Source organism: Pyrus communis, chromosome 16 (assembly GCF_041283825.1).
Source record: "Pyrus communis isolate YQ-2024b chromosome 16, ASM4128382v1, whole genome shotgun sequence".
Taxonomy (NCBI): Eukaryota; Viridiplantae; Streptophyta; class Magnoliopsida; order Rosales; family Rosaceae; genus Pyrus; species Pyrus communis.
The window spans coordinates 16,091,384-16,112,159 of NC_142580.1; the positions used below are offsets into that span (position 1 = coordinate 16,091,384).

The window sequence follows — 20,776 nt, forward strand, 5'->3', positions numbered from 1 at the left end:
TGTCGGATAACAATGCAATCATGTCGGTTATATCCGACATAAATTTTTGGCGGATATTTAGTGTGGCCGCCAAAATAATCTTTGAATGTTTTTTTTTTTTTCCACTCATGGTCCAGTTACCTAATCTCTGAATGTTTTTTTTTTTTTTTTTGTGAATTTTTACACATGCTATCTTGGAGTATATACAAACATATTTCCCAGTTAGATCATTGAAACTAGTTTCGTAGAATGCATATCCTATCAAATTCATAGATTTAACAAACTCTTAAGAGTTAATGTTATACTTCCATTAAGAATAAAATAAGATTTATCCGCTAGTGCAAATATTTTAAACTGAAGATCATCAAATTCATTCATTGCATTCTTATAGGGTTGAGGAGTGTAGCTATAAAAAAATCATCAAAATCGGAGCTAAAATAACCATTAAATTGTGATTTTTCGTTTATAACCATCGAAAACTTTTGTTCCGTTACCTAATCTCTGAACGTTTATTTTTTACGATTTTTACGTATGCGATCTCGGAGTGTGTACAAACAAATTTGACTGTTAGATCATTGAAAAAAGTTTTATAGAATGTGTATCGTGTCAAAACGGTAGATTAAATAAACACTTAAGAGTTAATGTTATACTCCTATATATATAAAATAAGATTTTATGGTATCCACTAGTGTAAATATTTTAAATTGAAGATCAAATTTATTCATTGCAAAAATCATTAAAATCGGAGCTAAAATAACCGTTAAATTGTGATTTTTTGTTTATAACCGTCAAAAACTTTTGTTCCGTTACCTAATCTCTGAATGTTTGTTTTTTACGATTTTTTATGTATGCAATCTTAGAGTGTGTACAAATAAGTTTGACAGTTGGATCATTGAAAAAAGTTTCGTAGAATGCATATTGCATCAAAACGGTAGATTAAACAAACATTTATAGTTAATATTATACTTCCATTAAGTATAAAATAAGATTTTGTGGTATCCACTAGTGTAAATATTTTAAATTGAAGATCGAAATCATTCATTACATTCTTATAGGATTGAGGAGTGTAGCTGTAAAAAAATCATCAAAACTGGAGCTAAAATAACCGTTAAATTGTGATTTTTCATTTATAACCGTAAAAAACTTTTGTTCCATTACCTAATCTCTGAATGTTTTTTTTTTTTTTTTGCGATTTTTTACATATGCGATCTTGTAGGATCTACAAACAAGTTTGATGGTTAGATCATTGAAACTAGTTTCGTAGAATGCATATCTCTGTTAAATTTGCCTAAATTTTGAAGTGGGAAAAGTAATTTGTGCTAAATTTTTATTTATGTTTTTTAAGTATTAATTAGACAATATTTAGTTTGTGTGATGACATTTTCATTGTACAATTATCTTTTTGTTTCTTTATTGCATATTTTACATCGGTTATCATCTATTAAACCAAACAATTATTTATTTAATTTTTAAAAACGTATTCTATTTAAATACATATTATTTATTTATTTATTAAACCCAATAATTATTATTTTATTTTTTAAAATCGTAACAAAATTTTGGTGGGGGGGGGGGAATTTAAAATTTTGGGGGGATTTTTGCCGCCTTTTTTTTCTGTCAGTTTATATTTTAAAAAATGTTTATGTTGGTTTTAACCAAGAGTAATGAAAATTTTCCAAAATAAGACCTCTCCATCACTTCTTTGGCGGTGCCTTCTCCCTTCCCCCTTCCTCCCCCCTTTTCTCCTCTCCTCATTTCCTTCTCCTTCTCTTCTCTCCTAATTTACTTCTAGTTCAACACTTGCAACTGAGAGCCTTTGGGAAAGGACAAGGTGAAATAATTCTTTCACTTTTTAAATTCTGGGTTTTATTTTTAAGCCACGATTCATTTCCAATTATTGTGATTTAGTTTTACCTTGTTTCTGATCTTGTGGTGATTTTTGAAGTTGGGTTTTTGTGCAATTATTGGCTTAACTAATCACCATTACTGCTCTTAATCATTGGCTTAAGTTGTTTGATTCTACACGTAATCACTGTCCTGTTTTGTTCTGTCAACAGAAATTGCATACAAGATTAGTTGATATCCATCCAAAATCATATAGACCAATATCTTTTGGTTTAAAAAGGTAAGCATTTTGTTACTCTTGAATTTTTGTAATTTTGATTTTTTGCTAAGAAGTTATGCTGATTGCAGGATGCTTTGTAAGGAGAGGGTCTTGATTTTGTATATTTTGGCTTTAAGGGGTCTGTTCGTTCGTAGTAATCTCGATTTTCGATGGCGGAATTGGTTGGGCCGAGGTTGCACAGGTGCTGCAATTGCTGAAACCATGTTGCCCTTCATGACGATGTCATTTCGAAAGCCTTTCAGGTGAACATAGGTTGAGTATGGATCAACATATATTGGTAAATGATTTTCGAAAGCCTTTCATAAAATAAAACTTTGCCAAATGAAAGAGTTTGGTCGGGCAAAGTAGTTTTGCCAAATGATTTTTTTATTTTTGTCAAGTAAAATTTTGTGTTACGCGTTTTCCGCCACAAACTTTCCGTAACGAATTGTTGTCAGTCAAAACCTAAGGTGACGAAAAATTATTTTGCCCGACTAATTATTTTCGTTTAGAAAAGGTTTTTTTTTTTTTTTTTTTTTTTGTTAGGTATCCGAGTAAAAGTCCTGCAACCTAAACAAGGTTGAAGATAATTGGAAGAAAAACATAAACTTAACATAGTTCACTCATATTTTTTAGCCTCTCACATACTCTTATTTATTTATTAAATTGAATAAATCAAACATAAACAATATCCACTTAATAATGAAAGTGTGCAGAAGGAGAAAAATAGTTTGTGTTTATCATTTTTTTAAAAGAAAAAAAAATGAAATCTACATATATCTAACCTCCAAGGGTTTCAAAGACCATATTATTAGACAACAAATTAAGAGAAATGATAACCACGCAATGTTTTTTCCTTTTACACATTTCTCTTTATTTATAACCATAACATTGAATAAACGAAACGAAATAGTGAACATAATTAAACAAGGGTGTGTAGAAAGAGGAAAAAAAAAGTGTATAATCCTCATTAACACAATTTGTTTTAACATTTGAATTGTTTCCCTATTTGGAAGTGGTGCCGGCTCAACAGGAGGTTATCCTTTTTACATTTCTCTTCATTTGCCTTTCTAACTCAATCAATGCCATGTTAATTTATGTGACACCTAAATCTATGTATTAGTTGTGCCACCGACGGGGTTTGAACCTATGCCGTCATGCAAGGACTCAACTCATTTACACCACTGTGGAAAAGGGCCACTTGCCTATGTATTAGTTGTGTTTAAAACTTGTTTCTTCTCCATCTACTAATTAAAAATCCTATATGTCAAATAAATCATTAAATTATTCACCAAAATTTGACAGATCTAATTATTTTAATTAATAATTTTACTTTATATATATATATATATATGCTTCTTTTCTATTTTTGTTAAGTTTTTTCAAGTAGAGTTGGATTATCAACATGTTATTCTGAAAAAGAAACGAGGAAGGATGGTCATGACTTATGGTTTAAGACCAACTATAGCCACTACTTAGGGTGTAGAGTTCCCCACTTAGTGTCAGCATGTTCAAGATTTTGAAAAGAAAGATATCGAGCTCGATGGAACAATGTTTCATGTGTATGTCGTAAGTTTGAATACAATACTTTCTGTTGAATATAATGTTAGAAGAAAAAAATAAACAAAAATAAAAATGAGAGTCCAAAAGTGAAACTTGTACAAAAGATAATATTAAAAATTAAAATATATAGATTTGTCAAATTTTAGTGGATAATTTAATGATTTGGTTGTCATATGGGAGTTAATTAGGGACACTAGTAAAAGGAGAAAAGAAAAGTTTTAAACACAATTGATACATACATTTAGGTGTAAAATAACTTAAGATGGCATCCATTAAATGGATAAAGCAAATAAGAAAAAGCAAGAGGAAAACATAGCTAACATTCCTCCGGAATAACAAATAAGAGGAGTAATGTAACGGCTACACATTGCTTTAATAGCGCTCTGTGCATGTTTCCTCTTATCCTGCACAAGTGTCAAGTGCCGCATACTTCTCGCAGGAAAACACCTATCTAGGGTGTTGTCAAATCCTTATGTATTGTAATCTTTATACATAATTTATCCAAAACCTCATTATTCTGCAGGAAGACATCCGCATTTGATATTTTATCCTTCTCTACTTTTGTTTTCTCTGGCCATCCTTTTTTTCCATAAAACAATAGTTAAACAAACATGCTAGTCTTATTATATTTTTTATATCATACTTGTACAATTTTTGTTTTAGAGATGGATCAACATATATTGGTGGACATTACTTCTATGGGGCCAATGAGAGAGATGGTACATAATGGTAATGCTAGGAATAGCATCTATTTGAACCATATAACGTGGTTGTTGATGATTGGTAGTTTACTACTTAAGTGTTGATTAACATGTTATTTTTTATTGGCGACGTACATCACATGGTTTGCAAATTTTGTCTAAAAAAAATTAGTCATTACCCTATACAAAAATGCAATTTAAACTTGAGTGCAAAGCAAATGATTTGGTCCAACACTTTTTTTTTTTTTTTTTTTTTTTTTTTGCGTAATATTGCATAAGAAAAGGATGGGAGCATAAAAAATTATGTTTCATCGGATTTCGGTTTTCCGTGGGAATCAATCAATCAATGTACAACAGAAATTAACGTTCAAAAACCAACATCGGAAAGGAAGGGATGCTTCAACAACTGACCCGCAGTCCACCTCTTTCCGACTTCCTTCTGCAAGCAAGCCTCAATAAAACTCTTGAATTCCTGCGAAGCGCCCTCCGGCAAGCTCGGCGGCTCTCCAAAACATATGGCTAACATCAAGGAGGGCCAGTCGGGACTCTGGCCTTGGGGCAAGAGTGGATAGCGACCCACGTAGAGCTCCATGATGGTCAGGCCGAAACTCCATATGTCACTGGCGTAGCCACTGTAAGTGCCACCACAATTCTCCTTGTTGAATCTTTCGGGGCTCATGTAAGCGAAAGTACCGACAGGAGAACTGCAGGCGCCGTCCGAGGTTAAGGACATGATCTTGCTGATACCAAAGTCGGCGATCTTTAATTCCATGTTACTGTTCACCAAAATATTGGCGGGCTTGATGTCACGGTGAGCGATGTTGTGGGTATGGAGATAGTTCAGGCCGCTGAGCACTTGACGGGCCACGTGGGCAAGCTTGGCCTCGGAGAAGGTGCCATTGTCTTTGAGTAAAGTTTCGAGGCTGCCGGAGTCCATGAACTCCATGAGGATTTTGATGTCTCCCAAGGGCTGTTCAAAGAAGGCTTCACAGCGGACAATGTGGGAAGAGTCGGTGCAGCGGAGGATCTCAATCTCGCGGAAGAGATTACACCTGACCGTGGGGTCTGAATGGTTGCTGACGAGTTTGAGAGCGTAGGTACTGGAAGTCTGCTTGTGGCGAACCTTGTAGACCTTGCCCCCATTACCTTGGCCGAGGAGTTCGAGTGTCTCGAGATCAGCAGCGGAGATTGAAGTGGAGGAGTGGTTGGTGGCTGTCGTCAGTACGGGAGGATGGACGGGAAGAGAGAAACATGGGCGGTGCACATGCACGGAGAGAGGGGCCAAGGACTTCAGTTGCCGACCTCGAATGAGAGCCATGGTGAGTAGAGTTTTGAGTAACTAGGTCGTAGGGTTTCGAGTACGTAGCAAGGTTTATGGATTATGGCCATTGAGTAGCTAGGGCTTTGATATATATAGTTTTCCTAAAGGGGTGTGATATCCACACATCCTTTTTTACTTTTCACACACCCTCTTAATTTTCAGCCGTCGGATCAAAATGAATTGATGATGATCAAAGGACGTAAGTTAACAAAAACTATGTGAGAAGCAAATAGGGCTATGTGGATGGCACAACCCTTCCTAAAATGAGTAGTAATTTTAGCAGGATACTCGGAACTAGCTAATTTCCTAATGCATCCTTGACTAGTATTCCTAGATCCTAAAACAGTCCTGAATTTGTTTGGTTTCCGAACCCAAACTGGATTCCCCAAACTCAAGTCCATTATATAATATGTGGGGTCTGCTCTTTCGGTTCACTCTTTACAAAGCGTCGTGACCATTCATTCAACAATGTTCGGAAAAGTATACCACCGTCGCCACATAGAGAGAAGAACAACATCGCCAAATTGGTCTGACCTCCGATCTGAAATATTAGAGTTAATAATGAAAAATCTCTCCTTCCTTGACATGCTTCGATTTAAATCCGTTTGTTCTTCTTGGAATCAAGCCATGAAATGTTATTATGCCACATCGTTTCCGCAGACTTCTCCATGGCTAATGCTCCCTAGTGATCAAGAAAACGTTCACAACGATATTAGCACTCGTTGTTTCTACAGCCTTAAAGAAGATGAAGTTTACACTGTCAAGAACCTGTTACAAGAATGTCATGATGATTGGTGTGTTGGTTCATCACACGGTTGGCTGGTGATCATGGACAACAACGCAGTCCCACATCTTCTCAATCCCGTTTCACGGCGTAGAATTCAACTCCCAAAAATTTGGTCTCTGCAAAATTGCACCAGCAATCCTGACATCATTGAACAATTGCGCATGACTTTTATTTGCAAAGCTATTCTCTCCTCCGACCCTTCTTGCAACGGCAACTTTGTTGTTGTGATAATTTATGGTGTGTTATCTTCAAAACTTGGATTTTGTAAGTACGGGGAGGAGGGCAGCAGATGGAGAGGCTTAGAAGGTGTGCATGGAGAATATTGTGATGTTATTTTTCACAAGGAGAAGTTGTATGCATTGGCGGGGGATGGCTCGGTCGAAGTGTGGAGGGACTTCAACAACTCCTCTACTCCCATCAAAACTATGAATCTTCATCAACCATATTTAGAGCTAGAAAACGTAAATCATATAATTAAGGACTTTTCCAAGGACAAATATTCTACTCAGACTTACTTGGTGGAGTCTTTGGGTGAGATATTGTCCGTGGGGCGAGTTATCGGCAACTTTGTCAACCATGAGGGCACGGCTATTCTTGAGGGGGATCTAGATGAGTATGGTTACTTCTGTCCCTACAGAACATTGCAGTTTTATATCCTCAAGTTGAATTTCACAGCCAATAAGTGGGAGAAAGTTGAATCTTTGCGCGGTCGAGCTTTATTTCTGGGCGGGAATCAATCAATGTCATTATCGACTCCCGATTTTCTAGAATGCGAAGAAAACTCAATTTACTTCACGGACGATCGATGGGACGAGATCAATTTCAACGCCGGCAGTGTTGACGACAATCGTTATGGTGGTCATGATGTAGGAATATACAACATCGGCAACAAAGTTGTGAAGCCAATTTACCAATTTGAGAAGTGGAGAGTTGATCCACCACCCTTTTGGATAGTTCCTAACCCATGGTGAAAGTAGATGGTACACAAAATGGATGTGTTATGTAATCGATCTCATTTCTTTTATATATAAATTAATATTTGAACACCAAAATTACTGGAAGAGGGTGATGTTACAAGTCAATGTTTCTCTATCCAGCTTTCTAGCATGTAGAGCAACCAAACAACAGCAGGAAGTATAAAAATAGAAGCCAATCATTTCTACATTCTCCAGGTAACCTTCATTCCATACTCGGGATGAGGCACGTAAACAATCTCAAGCGGCTGCTGACTACTGGTTCAGCAGTAGCTGCAAAATATGCTTCTACCGTAAGCAAGATAAACTGGAGGCCACAAAATGTCAAAACGCTTCAGCTTGAGTGAATTCATTTGATTTTGACAATGCTTGTTTGCGATTGATGGCCACGATATTGCATCATCTGGAACTTTATCAGCTTTTGGCGTTTAATTTCTCTAAAAGGATCTTGTTTAGGAGTCCTGGATTTGCTTTTCCTTTTGATAGCTTCATTACCTGCAAAGGGTTAAAATGTTCAAAACCATCTCACTCAACTTAAGAAACACTATTAATAGCTTAATCGTGACTTAAAAACGGAGCATATGGATTACTGTTTCACAAAATTTTACCTGCCCAGCAAAATAACCTTGCAGTTTAGTTTTTCCACCACGATATTGTTCCAGCTGCTTTGGATTCTCCGACACCACCTTTTCTACCATTTTTTCAATCTCAGCAGGATCTACTATCTGTTACAAACACGTCATTAGAGGACCCTTAATTTGTTACGAACTTCTAAACCATATTATCATCGTAAGATGATTTTATTTCACTGTTTGATTGGCTGCATGCAGCTGTGCATAAATTTTATGACATCATCCAACATAAATACTCTCTAATTGGAAACTAAGCAGACAAATTAGTAGGATCAATGAGTTATTTTAGGGTGAGATGAATTGTTATATTGTATTTGAATCTCCAGTGTTATCCTTACTTTAACTCACATAAAGTAGGGGCAAATAAACAAATCAAAATAATGTCGTTTGACCTCTGAAACTAGATAACATCTGCGAAACATGCCAAAAATAAGATACAATACCACCAATTTTACCAATCTGGTAAGCGGGAAATAATCCAGAATCTAGACGACACTGTTATTTTTTAGAAATATTGCGACGATGTTGAAGTTAACACAAAAAAAAAAAGAATGAATGCTATATTAGGCTAAGGCCCATGATGCTTGAGAAGGTGCTCAACCTTCGGCACATTTTTAATCTAGCATAGGATCGGAGAATCAGATAAAATTAATGAACATCGGATATAAGGGCAATTAAGTTTCAAAGTCAAGACAGACAATTATAATAGGACCAAAAAATTTAGACAATTATAAGAATGAATCACACCTCAAACATCTGACCATTTAAAAATAAGGAAAACTAACGAAAAGTCCAAAAAAACTTTAGTTTTAAGGAAAAAGGACAAACAAAGGTGTAGTGAATAGTACCAAAAAAGGTAAAAATGTGGTTTTTCTATAAAAGTGAACAGTACTGGAAGTGTTTAGTTAAAACTCCCTTAAAAATAACAAGCCTGGTAATAAAGTGAACTTGCCTGTACTAAATCTTTTTCTTCAATCAGCCCCTTCACAGTACCACCCTTGGCTAGAAGCTCAAACAGTATCTGCAAATTCCATTGATCTTTTAGAAATACATAAAATTGTAAATGTAGTCCGAAAGAAGAAAAGAAAACCCGTTACCTCTTTTCCTATTTTCCCACTAATAGTCCCATCTTTTATGGAAGCTATTAACTCAGCCAACTCTTTGGGGCTAAGCTTAATCTCATTGATGGTCAATTTTTCATTTTTCATGTAGGCAGCAATATCACCCATTATCCAGTTGGTAGCTAGCTTCACATCAGCACCCTTTGTAATAGTAGTATCAAAAAACTCTGCAACCTATGGTATACATAAAGCAATCAGCCCCGCTTCATATCTTACATATGATGCCATTTTTTAAGACAAAAACAAAAATAATAGGCATGCATATCATGCCATTTAGATAATCATCAACCACTTGAACATTGAACTGATGAAATGACTAACTAAAGGTTTTTCTTAGCAATTTCAAAAGGGAACCAGCCATTGACACTAAAAACATCTGGTTTAAAACACAGTAAGAGACTGATAGACACTCAAGAGAAAGATGGCCAGACATCAAACCCGCCAGGTACAATTGCTAGCATTGTAAGTAAATATTAATTTTTCTTCTGATCTTTCTTTCTTTCTTTCTTTGTGTGAATTATGTGAGCTCAGGAATATAGAGCAACTCCCAACAGAGCAAGCATTCATAATTTCTACTTCTGTTTCTTCCTTTAACTCTCAAATTCTAGAAATTTAAAGCAACTCCAAGACAGAGAAAGCATTCAGAACAATATTCCAGAGAACTTACGTTTACGTCGTTGGCCAGAAAAAGAACATCCTGCATACTCAGACCCATCTTTTCATATCTCCGACGCTTCGTTTCTGGAAGTTCAGGCAATGTATTACGAATACCACCAACATAGTCTTGGGTGAGGAAAACTCCTGGAAGGTCTGGTTCTGGGAAATATCGGTAATCAGCAAGTCCTTCTTTCTTTCTCATTGTAATTGTTTTCTGAACAGCACATTAAAGTTAACAGAAGCACGTAGCTGGACACAGAGGAACGTTTTACACAATAAGGATGATAAAGGTGCTATCACCTGAGCTCCTTCTTCCCATAGACGAGTTTCCTGTACAATTTCTTTGTCCTCGCCTTGACTATGAAGAAGCACCTGCCTGGAGATTTCATAATCTATTGCCCTGCTCACAGAGGAAAATGAATTCAAATTTTTTATCTCCACCTGCCAATATGTAATAGGAAGAATTACATCAGTCCCTGAAAACAATATATAATTGTACTACAGCAAAAATTGGCCAAAGAGAAAAATAGTCATTACAGTCAGTTTACATTGCAACATTTTTTTCCTTCTTCCAGTCCTTCTGTCTTTCTTAAGGTGAGTGGTTGTGTACATGCTATAACTGTGGATTTCTAATCCAAGGCCGTGACTTTGACAGTGATGATATAAAGGCTTGACATAACCTATTTAATAGTGTGTTTCTTTATGTTAAAAAGTATTTTCCATAACTCATTATGTCATTCAGGTAAGATCTTTGTGAAACACAAAATGCTTCCTTTCTGAGAAGATGTCACCAGAGGGTAAAAAAATTATAACATTCTGTGGATATTCTTCAATGCAGGAAACTTTTAGAAATAAGGCATCTTTAATTTGAGAAACAAATGAGAATGCATTGAGAAGTACCAATATCATTCTACCTTTTTCTAAAAAATCGGCATTTCCTTTAAAACTTTATAAAAGTACGGACTATTTGCAAAGAACAAATTCTACTTTATTCCAAGAACCTACCAGCAGTTTCAATCAGTTTCCATAGCTGAAATTTTGAAATTTTGGTAAATCACCCCAGTTCTTTGTTCTCTCTTTTTTTCCCGTGTTTCTCTTTATACTAGATTTGTAATTGTGAAAAAAAAAAAAAAAAAAAAAAAAAACAGAAAATGTGTAAAGTAACTACTTACCTTTGTCCCAAACTCTATGTGCCCAATTGGTCGAACAGAGATATTCACATCACAACGAAGTGAACCTTCTTGCATATTCCCATTACTCACTCCCAAGTACCGAACCAACCTCTGTAATTCTGCAGCATATTCTGCAGCTTCAATACCAGTTCTCATATCAGGTTCAGAAACAATCTCAAGCAAGGGCACCCCGGCTCTGTTTAAATCAACCTGCATGAAATAAACAAACAGTATCCAGAAAAGTGATAGTGTTAACCTCAGCCTCTCATAACCTTACATAACTATGAGAAGTAGATTTCTATATATGCATAAATAGTAATTGTTATTCCACAGTAAATTCAAAGGACATACAAAACTGAATTTACGCAGTATCCGTAACACAACACGAATCTAATTAAACCTTTAAAGTAGTACAACAAATAAAAGAAAATAGGAAATAAAGAAATTCCACAGAGAAAAAAAAATAAAAAAACAGAATGTGGTTCTCTATTTTATAACTTATAAGATGTAGAACAATGTTGATTTAAAAGTATGAAAAGAAAGGTACTTTCCTGTGAGTAACTTCCACCTTCTGAATGAAGCAGCTTCCCTGCATCCTCTTCCATGTGAACTCTTGTAATGCCGAATTTCCTATGCCCGCCACCATACTCCAAAGGAAGATCCACATCAATGTAGCCACCGGTGGCAATTGGAACATCAAACTGTGATATTTGGTAACCCTTCGGAAGGTCCGGGTAAAAGTACTGTTTCCTATCAAACTTTGAGTTGAATGACAATTTGCAATTGAGTGAAAGCCCGACTTTAATTGCAGATTCAATGACCTTCATGTTCAAAACGGGTAAAGCACCAGGCAGACCCATGCATACGGGGCAGACGCTAGTGTTAGGTGGAGAGCCATAATTATACGGGCAACTACAAAAGGCCTTGGTAAGAGTGTTGAGCTGGACATGAGTTTCTATACCTATGACTGCTTCATAGTCCTTTGAGGCTTTCTCGAGTGTTTTGTTCTGAATATTCGGTGCTACTTTCACTTGTGGCTTAACCTTATCTTGTGTAGCGGCTGTCTGGGTTTGTGCACTTCTCATTGTGCAATACAAAATGACATCTTTTCTTCTAAGTAGTGCAGTTGGATGGAGCAAACAAGGGTTCGTATGAAGGCTTCTAAAGATCGTGGAAGCCATCTTCGTAACCCAGCTCGATATCAAACAATGCAAGGGCTGTCTTCCCAACCATTAAGAAACGCATGAATTAGTTGAAAAGCAAGACTACGAGTCTAAGTTAACTGTAACAGCTACAACTGAATGAAAGTAATATTTTTCAGGAGTAATATATAATCCTAGGTTTCTAACCGTGCCATTCGCCTATTCGAACAATATATTCGAAAACAAAGCACATCATAATCCAATTTAAGCCATCAAACACAAACACAAAACTCAGTTCCAGTTTCGCCAAAAGGCAAGATTTTCCCACGGAGACAATCCATCAAACAACTGATGGGCATCACAATTATCCCAAGAACACAACACAAAATGCAAAAAAGGGTGTTCATTGTAATATATTACAATTTGAAAGGCAACAACAGAATTCAAATGAGGAAAAGGGAAGACTTACCTGTGCTTCGTCGAAGAAGTTATAGGTTGGTTCAGAGTTCAGACTCGCGGTTGGACAGTTGGAGCAGCTCTCACAGCTGCTTAAACAAGAGGAAGAAGAAGAAGAAGAAGAGTAGGGTCGACAGAGGAAGAAGGAGGCGGAAGCAGTTGCATTAAGAGAGGTAAGGGGAGGCAACAATGGCGGATGGCAAGGAGTGAGTGACCAAGTGGAGTGGCTAAAATAGGATCGTGTGGTGGGCGAGAGAAGAGGTCGGGGATATGAAACATGGGATAATTGCGATCACCATAAAAAATGAGGTTCGTTTCTACCGTAGGATTATTGGGTGGGCGTTAATCACACATCCACTCCACCGTTGGATTGGATCTTTACTAACAGTCGCAAAGCTTTCTCTCTCTGGCGACTTGCGAGCGGAGGCAGATTGTTTGCCCTGAATGGTGTTTTCCTATTCTTTTCTCTTTAGTACAGTCACGTTTAAATCACGTGAACATTTTATATTCCCGTGATTCCGTGATTGTATTTTAATAATGTTGACATGCGACAACCATCACCATGTCTCCTTCCAAACCTTCCAAACGCCACCACCCCCGTCTCTGATTTTCGTCGCCCTCTGGATCTCTCACCCTCCTTCTCACAGCTGTATCCGGATCAATCTCGCATCTCAGTAACAGGCAAGTGAGTTTCTTTTGGTATTTTTGGGTTATTTATTTATTTATTTTTGGGTTAAATCATTAATTTCTTTTGGAACAAGGAGAACCCAGAATTTGATCAGCAGTACGTTGTCCGAAAATCGATTTGAGTTGTAGAGTTTCTTTAAATTGTGGACAACAGTGTGCATATATTGTTTGTTCTGTTGTTCTGCAGTGTTTTATATAGATGGTGCGTGTGTGTGTCAGTGTGTCTGATGCTTAACTGGTTTTGGTGTCTGTCGGATGGTTAACTGGTGGCAACGTCGGACAACGATGCTAATTGCATTATGTACAATTTCTTCTAGAACAAAGAGAACCCACAACACGATTTGAGAAGTACTCCCATGTTGGAAAATTGATTCGGTTTGTACATTTCCTTGAATTGTACAAATTAATGTGCATTTGGTTTTTCTTCTGTACTTGTGTGTAATGTTTTGTTTAGACAGTGCTTTTCGAACCAATGTTCAGGGAAACCACGTACTAAAGAACCAATTTTTTGTTGTACTCATAAATTCTTGCTTTAATATGTTGTCTTGATCTATTATTCAAGACGTTATTGCCTCTCTCCGGTCGCATGTTTCTCATGCATTTGTAAAGCTTTCAGCCGCGTTTACGTCACAGAATTTTGTATTACATTTTGGGAGGCTCGACCATCTTGTTGCCTGTCACTAACTTGTGCCCATATGCTATAAAAATATGAAAAATTAAACGGAGACTAAGAGCTGAAAACATGCGTTTTACTAACATGTATATGGAATCTAGTGTTTGTTGGATTGACAATATTGGTTAACCACATTTATTTAGTTGAATTTGCATTATGATTTTTGTTTCTTGGTTGTGTTAGTTTCAGATACAGAGATTGAGAACATGAGTGTTCTTTTTAAGTATCATATAGTTGTAAATATGATACTTATGCGAGATCGGAGTTAAACAAGAAGACTATATCCGCATCCAAATTGGACATATGCTTAATAGAATTTCAGTTTGTGTTTTTATAGGTTTTGAACTTTTTATGCAAACAACTCTGAATTCACATTTGTTTGTTAACTCATGAGTTTTGACAGTGTTATAGATTTGTATGTATTTTTGGTTCAGGAATTTGATGTGATTGTAGGGAAATTTATACAGGGAACAAATTGACATTTCGATTGATATAATGGATAGCATTTTATAAACTTGGTCGAAACGAAAAGTTTTGTTATGAACTTCACTGTTAATTTTTCAACAGTTAATATTTCAATCCAACAAAAATAAAAACAGTTAAAATTATTTTATTCACTTCCTATTTTTAATGTGAAATTTTTTATTAGATAGTTAAATTTTATTGCAAATCGAACCCAAAACCAATGTTAGTATTATTACTCAGTTAAGATGTGAACTTTATGTGCAGGTACACCAAGATGGAGAGAAGATATGAACACCTTCAATGTAAAAACTATTTGAACATCATCAAAGCTATTTGAACATCTTCAATGTAAAAACAATGCCCTTCTTTACTTTCAAATCCCAGATCTAGGCTCTAGCCCTACAAAAATGGTGGGACCGAAGAGACACTTCCTCCCACTCCTCCTCTTGTCTCTTTCCATCCTCTCCATCTTCTTCTCCTATTACCACTCCTCTCTCCCCCACTCACCCCCAAGCCCTAACCCTAAATTTCACCTTCATCATCAAGGTCCTCACCTTCAATCGGCTTGACTCGGTAGCTCGCTGCCTACGTTCCCTTGCTGCCGCCAACTACCTCACTGACGAGGTCCATCTCCACGTCTACGTTGACCATTTTGCCCTCGGGGATGCCCCTTCAAGTTCAAACATTGATCAAAAGTTGCAGGAGTCGCGTCGGATTTTGGAGTTTGTAGATGAGTTTGAGTGGAAATTTGGGAGCAAACTTGTCCATTACCGGACTGCAAATGTCGGCCTGCAGGCCCAATGGTTGGAGGCCTGGTGGCCCAACTCTGACAACGAGTTCACTTTTGTTGTGGAAGATGACTTGGAGGTCTCACCGCTGTATTACAAGTTTCTGACAAGTCTGATCGTGAATTACTATTACAATGCCTCTAACTATCGTCCCTACATCTACGGGGCATCGCTGCAGCGACCAAGGTTTGTCCCAGGTACCATCCTGTTTTGTTTTCTTTGTCTGTTATTTTTCTTTTTTCTAATTTAGTTGCCCAAAAAGGAAAATGTAAAAGGGTTTATGGTTAGTACTAGTACTGGATTTCTTCTACTTTAAGCATTGTCTGATACCTGATTCTGATCTTGTTGGTGTGGATTATCCAAGAATGTTGTAAGATACTCGTTTGCATGATTGTATTAGGCAAAGAAAAATCAAATTTATATTTCAGTTTTGGAATATTGGGATTTGAATGAATTTGTAGCTTGCCATATTTCTTTTTCATTTTTATTCATGAAAACAAATGGAAAAGAAACGGAGAACCTATTTATTCGATTTGTTGTTGGCTTATGGGTAGCAAACTAGAAGTGGATTACTTTTATTTGATTTGTTGTTTGCTTATAGGTAAACACGGGAACAAACTACAAATGAATGACACAACACGACTCTTCTTGTACCAACTAGTTGGCACTTGGGGTCAGCTTCTCTTTCCTAAACCTTGGAAAGAGTTCAGGGTGTGGTATGACAATCACAAGGCAAAAGGCATTAAGCCATTTCTTGATGGCATGGTACTTTATTACTTCTAAAAATTCGATTTCTAGATTTTTTTTTCTTTTCTAATTTTAACTTTTTATTATCTCGCTCATTCCGCAGTTGAGATGATAAATTCATGTGCAGGTGACGACAGGGTGGTATAAAAAGATGGGAGAGAAGATATGGACACCTTGGTTCATTAAATTCGTTCATACTCGTGGCTACTTTAATATCTACACCAATTTTTTGCAAGAGAGAGCGCTTAGTGTCTCTCACAGGGATGCTGGTGTTAATTATGGGAAAACAGCTGGGCCTGATTCCCATATACTGTATGAAAGTTCTCTTGATTCGGATTTTTGGGATATGCAACCGTTGAGTGATCTTAAGTGGTATGATTTTTGTTTCAGAGAAATATTTCCCGACACAGTTGTTGAGAGCTTTGATGAACTCGGGTCTGTTCTTAATTCTGTGCAGAAACATGACACTGTTATCATAGTGAGCCTATTTGGGGTATCCGAGCTGGCAATAAGGAACTTGTTCTGCCACTTTGAGAGGCTAAATATATGGCACTATGTACTTGTTGGCCCCGAATCTGATTTCGTGTTTGATCTGGCAAGAAGAGGATATCCGGTGATTGGTACAAACCAGTTTCTGAAGAGTGTAGGAGCTTACAAATTGATGTCTCTCCAAGATTCACATGCGGAAATGATCAAGGCCTATGTATTAAGAAAGTGTTTAGAATCTAGGTACAATGCCTGGGTGGTGGACGGCAACATGCTTCCTGTCAGTAGTGACCTTTTTGTTGAGTATGATCCCTCATACGATTTCTACATAGGGAAGAGCTCGGAACTTTTCTTTGCCAGGAGATCTTTCGCTCAGAATGTTGATGGTGATGATTTTATATCCAAATTTGCAACGATGGCGAACTCGTTGCTAGTTAAAAGGCAGAGCATAAGTTTTGGTTTCATAATGACAAAGCTTTTGGAACAGAAGGGTGTGAAGGTCAAGAGTCTCGACGAGACAAGCTTCGGTCTCAAGATCGATTACAGTAATGTTAATCAATCATTGGGGGATGGAAAACAGATGGTATTTTGGTCTAGTGATACGGCTTCAGATTTAGTTCAGAAGCGGCTTCAAGAATTGGGTATTTGGATTGTAAATGATGACTTGTCTTGCAAGGCTGTTGTTTGTCATCAGTCATAGCATCTGATCTGATATTATACACATTATCTTGATTTCATTGTAACCTATACGTAGCCATTTGCTTTTGGTTCTGTCTAAGCTCTTAATTGTCTTGTGCCCAATTTTTTCCCAGGCATGATTTTCATTTGCCAAGTTTTCTACGATTTAGATGTAAGCATCCATAGTTGAAAGGCAAAGATGAACAAAGAAATACATCGGTCACAAATCTTGAAGATTCATATCCACTTTATGGATGTCAAAAGATTAGGTGATGAGCATCACTACTATGTTAAAAGATTGTCATGTGTTACGAGGCTAGATAGTATATTGAATTGTAAGTAATTCTTAAATTCACTTATCAAAAATTCAACATAGTCATAGTTACTATCGAAAAAAAAGAAAATCTTATGCAGTGTTGTTCATGTCATGAGACTTGTTAAATGAAAGTATCATTAAAAGTGGGTGATGTGTACTCTTGTTCTCATCAAATATAAATATACTAACTTCTAACTGAACTGTATTATCATTTAGCACCGATGTCATGTAGCAGGAATAAGCCTTATGGAAGTTTTTTTTTCTAGCAAAAACTGTTGAATCCCACATTGGTCATAAAAATAGAAAAGTAATAGTTTAAATATCCTAACCCAACTCTAACTAATGCCGAGACTTTTTGTGATAAAACCCCACACCTGACGAATTGTACAGGTGGTAATTACCAAGTTGGGGACAATATCGGTGTTATTGGAAGTGGGTCGTATGGCCTATCTCTCTGATATTTTTACATGGTATCATAGCAGAGATCCTAGGATTTCTGCTCTACCCGTTCCCTCAAGCAAACTCGGCCCTTCCATGAAGAACCTACCAGCACTCCATGGTGGAAAGAATTTCATCCTAACCGATCCTACCCCTATACTAAACACTACAACCGTAAACACTACTGCCTTAACAGACCCTACCATGAATCCTCCTGTTTCGAGTTCTTCCGACATGCCTCCGGAGTCCTCAGGTAACTATGGTTATGCTTTTAATATGAATAATTGTGATACTCAGTCCGATTGGATTATTAACTTCGGTGCCACATATCATATGACCTATGACCCCACTAATTTATCTTGTGATACTGTTCCACTTCGACGAAATATTACTAATGCTAATGGTGTCACCTCACCAGTAACTAGTGCTGGCACTGTCCGCCTCACGCCTACCCTCTCTTTGCCACATACACTACTTGTACCTTCACTAAAGCATAAATTAATGTCTCCTAGCCAAGCTACTGAGCAATTGAATTGTTGTGTACTATGTATCCGAAATTTTGTCTTATTCAGGATATTCTCACGAATGAGATAATTGGTCGTGGTACTAAGAGGGGGGATCTCTATTTTGTGGACGATGTCAGTACAGGACGGGTCAATCTCGCCCAAAGAGCCGTTGATCACAAACGGCGTCAGATATGGTTATGGCATCACCGTTTGGGTCATCCGTCTTTCAGTTATTTACAGCATATGTTTCCAGATTTATTTGTTGGTTGTTCGGTTTCAAACTTTTAAATGTGACACTTGCGTACTTGCCAAAAGTCACCGTGTCTCTTATCCGTTGAATTCTAATAAAAGTGATATTCCTTTTGGTCTTGTTCATTCGGATGTTTGGGGACCATCTCCTATTACTACTTCATCTAGTATTAGGTGGTTTGTAACGTTCATAGATGATTGCAGACGGATGACATGGTTATACCTTCTTAAGCATAAAAGTGATGTGTTGCTGGCATTTAAGACATTCCACACCATGGTTCTGACACAGTTTTCTACTAAAATCCGGATTTTGCGTTCTGATAATGGTGGTGAATATGTTAATAATGATTTTACACATTATTTAACTAATCACGGAATCCTCCACGAGACTACTTGTCCTTAGACTCCTCAACAGAATGGGGTGGTTGAGTGCAAAAATCGTCATCTATTAGAAACAACTCGATCGTTATTGATTGGGGCAGATATTCCCCGCTCCTCTTGGGATGTTGCTCTTCAGACTGCCGCTTACCTTATCAACCGTATGCCATCCAAAGTATTGAATTTTCTTACACCTTTGCAAGTTCTTGCTACATTCGTGCCTCTACCGTCCGTTTTGGTGCTCCCACCGCAAGTTTTTGGATGTGTTGCCTTTGTTCATCTACATAAAAATCAACGGGCAAAACTTGACCCATGTGCTCTCTGGTGTGTTTTCATGGGTTATGGATTACATTAGAAAGGGTATCGTTGTATACTACCATGGATGTTACTTTTTCCGAGTCTGAGATGTATTACTCTTCAGCTTCTTCCAAACCTCCTCTTCAGGGGGAGACACTGCATGACGAGCAGGTTTGGACCATGGTTGTTGCTACCACTGATCTTCCATTACCACTATTAATCGAGCCTGCAGTGGCTGCACTGCCAGCCCAGCCAACAGAAGCAGCATCGCTGCCCACAGAACTAGCGGCAGACACTGCAGTGCCGTGCTCACCCACGGCAACAGTGCTGCCACTTGTCGATCTTGAACTTCTATTGATACTACTCTTCCCTCGTCTCAAAATATAGCACCACCAGATGACCATACTCCAGAGAATATTCCTAAGGTAAGATCTACTATCCCTATTGATGTATCTGATGTTTCGAATTATCAGTTACCTTTTAGGCACAACCGGGGAAAGCCACCCAATCGATATTCACTGGAAACAACGACATGCTCTAAATATCCCATTGTCAACTATGTGTCATCACATAAATTATCAGAACCCGACAAAGCTTTTGTACAACAAATATCCAATGATAGCACACTAAGTTCATTGAAGGAGGCACTATCTGATGATCAATGGACCAAGGCAATGGAGGAAGAAATGGATGCACTTCAGAAAAATCAAACATGGGATTTAGTTCTGCTACCCCGAGGAAAGAAGAGAGTGGGATGTCGATAGGTGTACACCATCAGGTACAAAGCTGATGGGTCGATTGAACGATACAAAGCACGATGGGTGGCCAAAGGATACACTCAGACGTATGGTGTTGATTTTACAGAAACATTTGCTCTGGTAGAAAAGATTAATACGGTAAGAGTGTTACTTTCGTTAGCGGCTAACTTGGATTGGCCATTACAGCAATTTGATGTGAAAAATGCTTTCTTACATGGTAATCTTAAAGAAGAAGTGTATATGGATATTCCACCTGGTTATGCATCGGTTTCACAACCCGGACTGGTGTGTAAGTTGAATAAGGCATTGTATGGATTGAAACAATCACCTCGGGCATGGTTTGGTAGGTTTTGGATGGCTATAAGGGACTATGGGTTCAAGAAGAGCAATTCTGATCATACATTTTTCTTGAAACGTCGAATGGGTAAATTGACGGCACTTATTATTTATGTGGATGATATGATTATTACAGGTGATGATAAAGAGGAAATCTCAAGGCTGAAAGATTACTTAGCAACTAAGTTCGAGATGAAAGATCTTGGTGGATTGAAATATTTCTGTATAGAAGTAGCTCAATTTAAATAGGGTATATTTCTATCTCAAAGAAAATATGTTCTTGACTTGTTAGCTGAAACCGGAATGCTTGATTGTAAATCGGCTGACACCCCTATAGTCCAAAATCACCATCTTGTCGTGCACCC

General features: G+C 37.3%; 2 protein-coding genes, 1 long non-coding RNA gene, 1 other non-coding gene and 1 pseudogene across 4 annotated transcripts; 3 read left to right on the top strand and 2 right to left on the bottom strand.

The window, feature by feature from the left end:
• Window positions 1-1,673: 1,673 nt before the first annotated feature.
• On the top strand, window positions 1,674-2,362 carry LOC148690045 (uncharacterized). The gene is made up of 3 exons (XR_015957657.1): window positions 1,674-1,810; window positions 2,037-2,104; window positions 2,173-2,362. It is a non-coding gene; the product is annotated as an uncharacterized LOC148690045 (long non-coding RNA).
• Window positions 2,363-4,714: 2,352 nt separating this feature from the next.
• On the bottom strand, window positions 4,715-5,665 carry LOC137732771 (mitogen-activated protein kinase kinase 9 pseudogene; annotated as a pseudogene).
• Window positions 5,666-6,136: 471 nt separating this feature from the next.
• On the top strand, window positions 6,137-7,426 carry LOC137732772 (F-box/kelch-repeat protein KIB1-like). Its single transcript, XM_068472046.2, has one exon. The coding sequence runs from the start codon at window positions 6,137-6,139 to the stop codon at window positions 7,424-7,426; it is 1,290 nt and encodes a 429-aa protein (XP_068328147.2).
• Window positions 7,427-7,451: 25 nt separating this feature from the next.
• Window positions 7,452-12,850, bottom strand: LOC137731843 (glutamyl-tRNA(Gln) amidotransferase subunit B, chloroplastic/mitochondrial). The gene is made up of 9 exons (XM_088687667.1): window positions 12,623-12,850; window positions 11,562-12,228; window positions 11,012-11,220; window positions 10,140-10,280; window positions 9,850-10,053; window positions 9,159-9,356; window positions 9,014-9,082; window positions 8,038-8,154; window positions 7,452-7,924 (listed from the first exon to the last, which is right to left on the bottom strand). The coding sequence occupies exons 2-9, from the start codon at window positions 12,190-12,192 to the stop codon at window positions 7,844-7,846; spliced, it is 1,650 nt and encodes a 549-aa protein (XP_088543793.1). The 5' UTR covers window positions 12,193-12,228; window positions 12,623-12,850; the 3' UTR covers window positions 7,452-7,843.
• A 1,854-nt stretch (window positions 12,851-14,704) lies between these two features.
• Window positions 14,705-17,256, top strand: LOC137731842 (uncharacterized). Its single transcript, XR_015957755.1, has 3 exons — window positions 14,705-15,419; window positions 15,824-15,987; window positions 16,097-17,256. It is a non-coding gene; the product is annotated as an uncharacterized LOC137731842 (transcript).
• Window positions 17,257-20,776: the final 3,520 nt, after the last annotated feature.

Coding starts and splice junctions, on each gene's coding strand:
- LOC137732772 (XM_068472046.2), top strand. CDS start 6,137: ATGTTCGGAAAAGTATACCACCGTCGCCACATAGAGAGAAGAACAACA.
- LOC137731843 (XM_088687667.1), bottom strand. CDS start 12,192: ATGGCTTCCACGATCTTTAGAAGCCTTCATACGAACCCTTGTTTGCTC. Junction 8,155..9,013: donor AAGAAAAAGATTTAGTACAG/GCAAGTTCACTT, acceptor TGTTTGTAACAG/ATAGTAGATCCTGCTGAGAT. Junction 7,925..8,037: donor AAGGTTATTTTGCTGGGCAG/GTAAAATTTTGT, acceptor AACCCTTTGCAG/GTAATGAAGCTATCAAAAGG.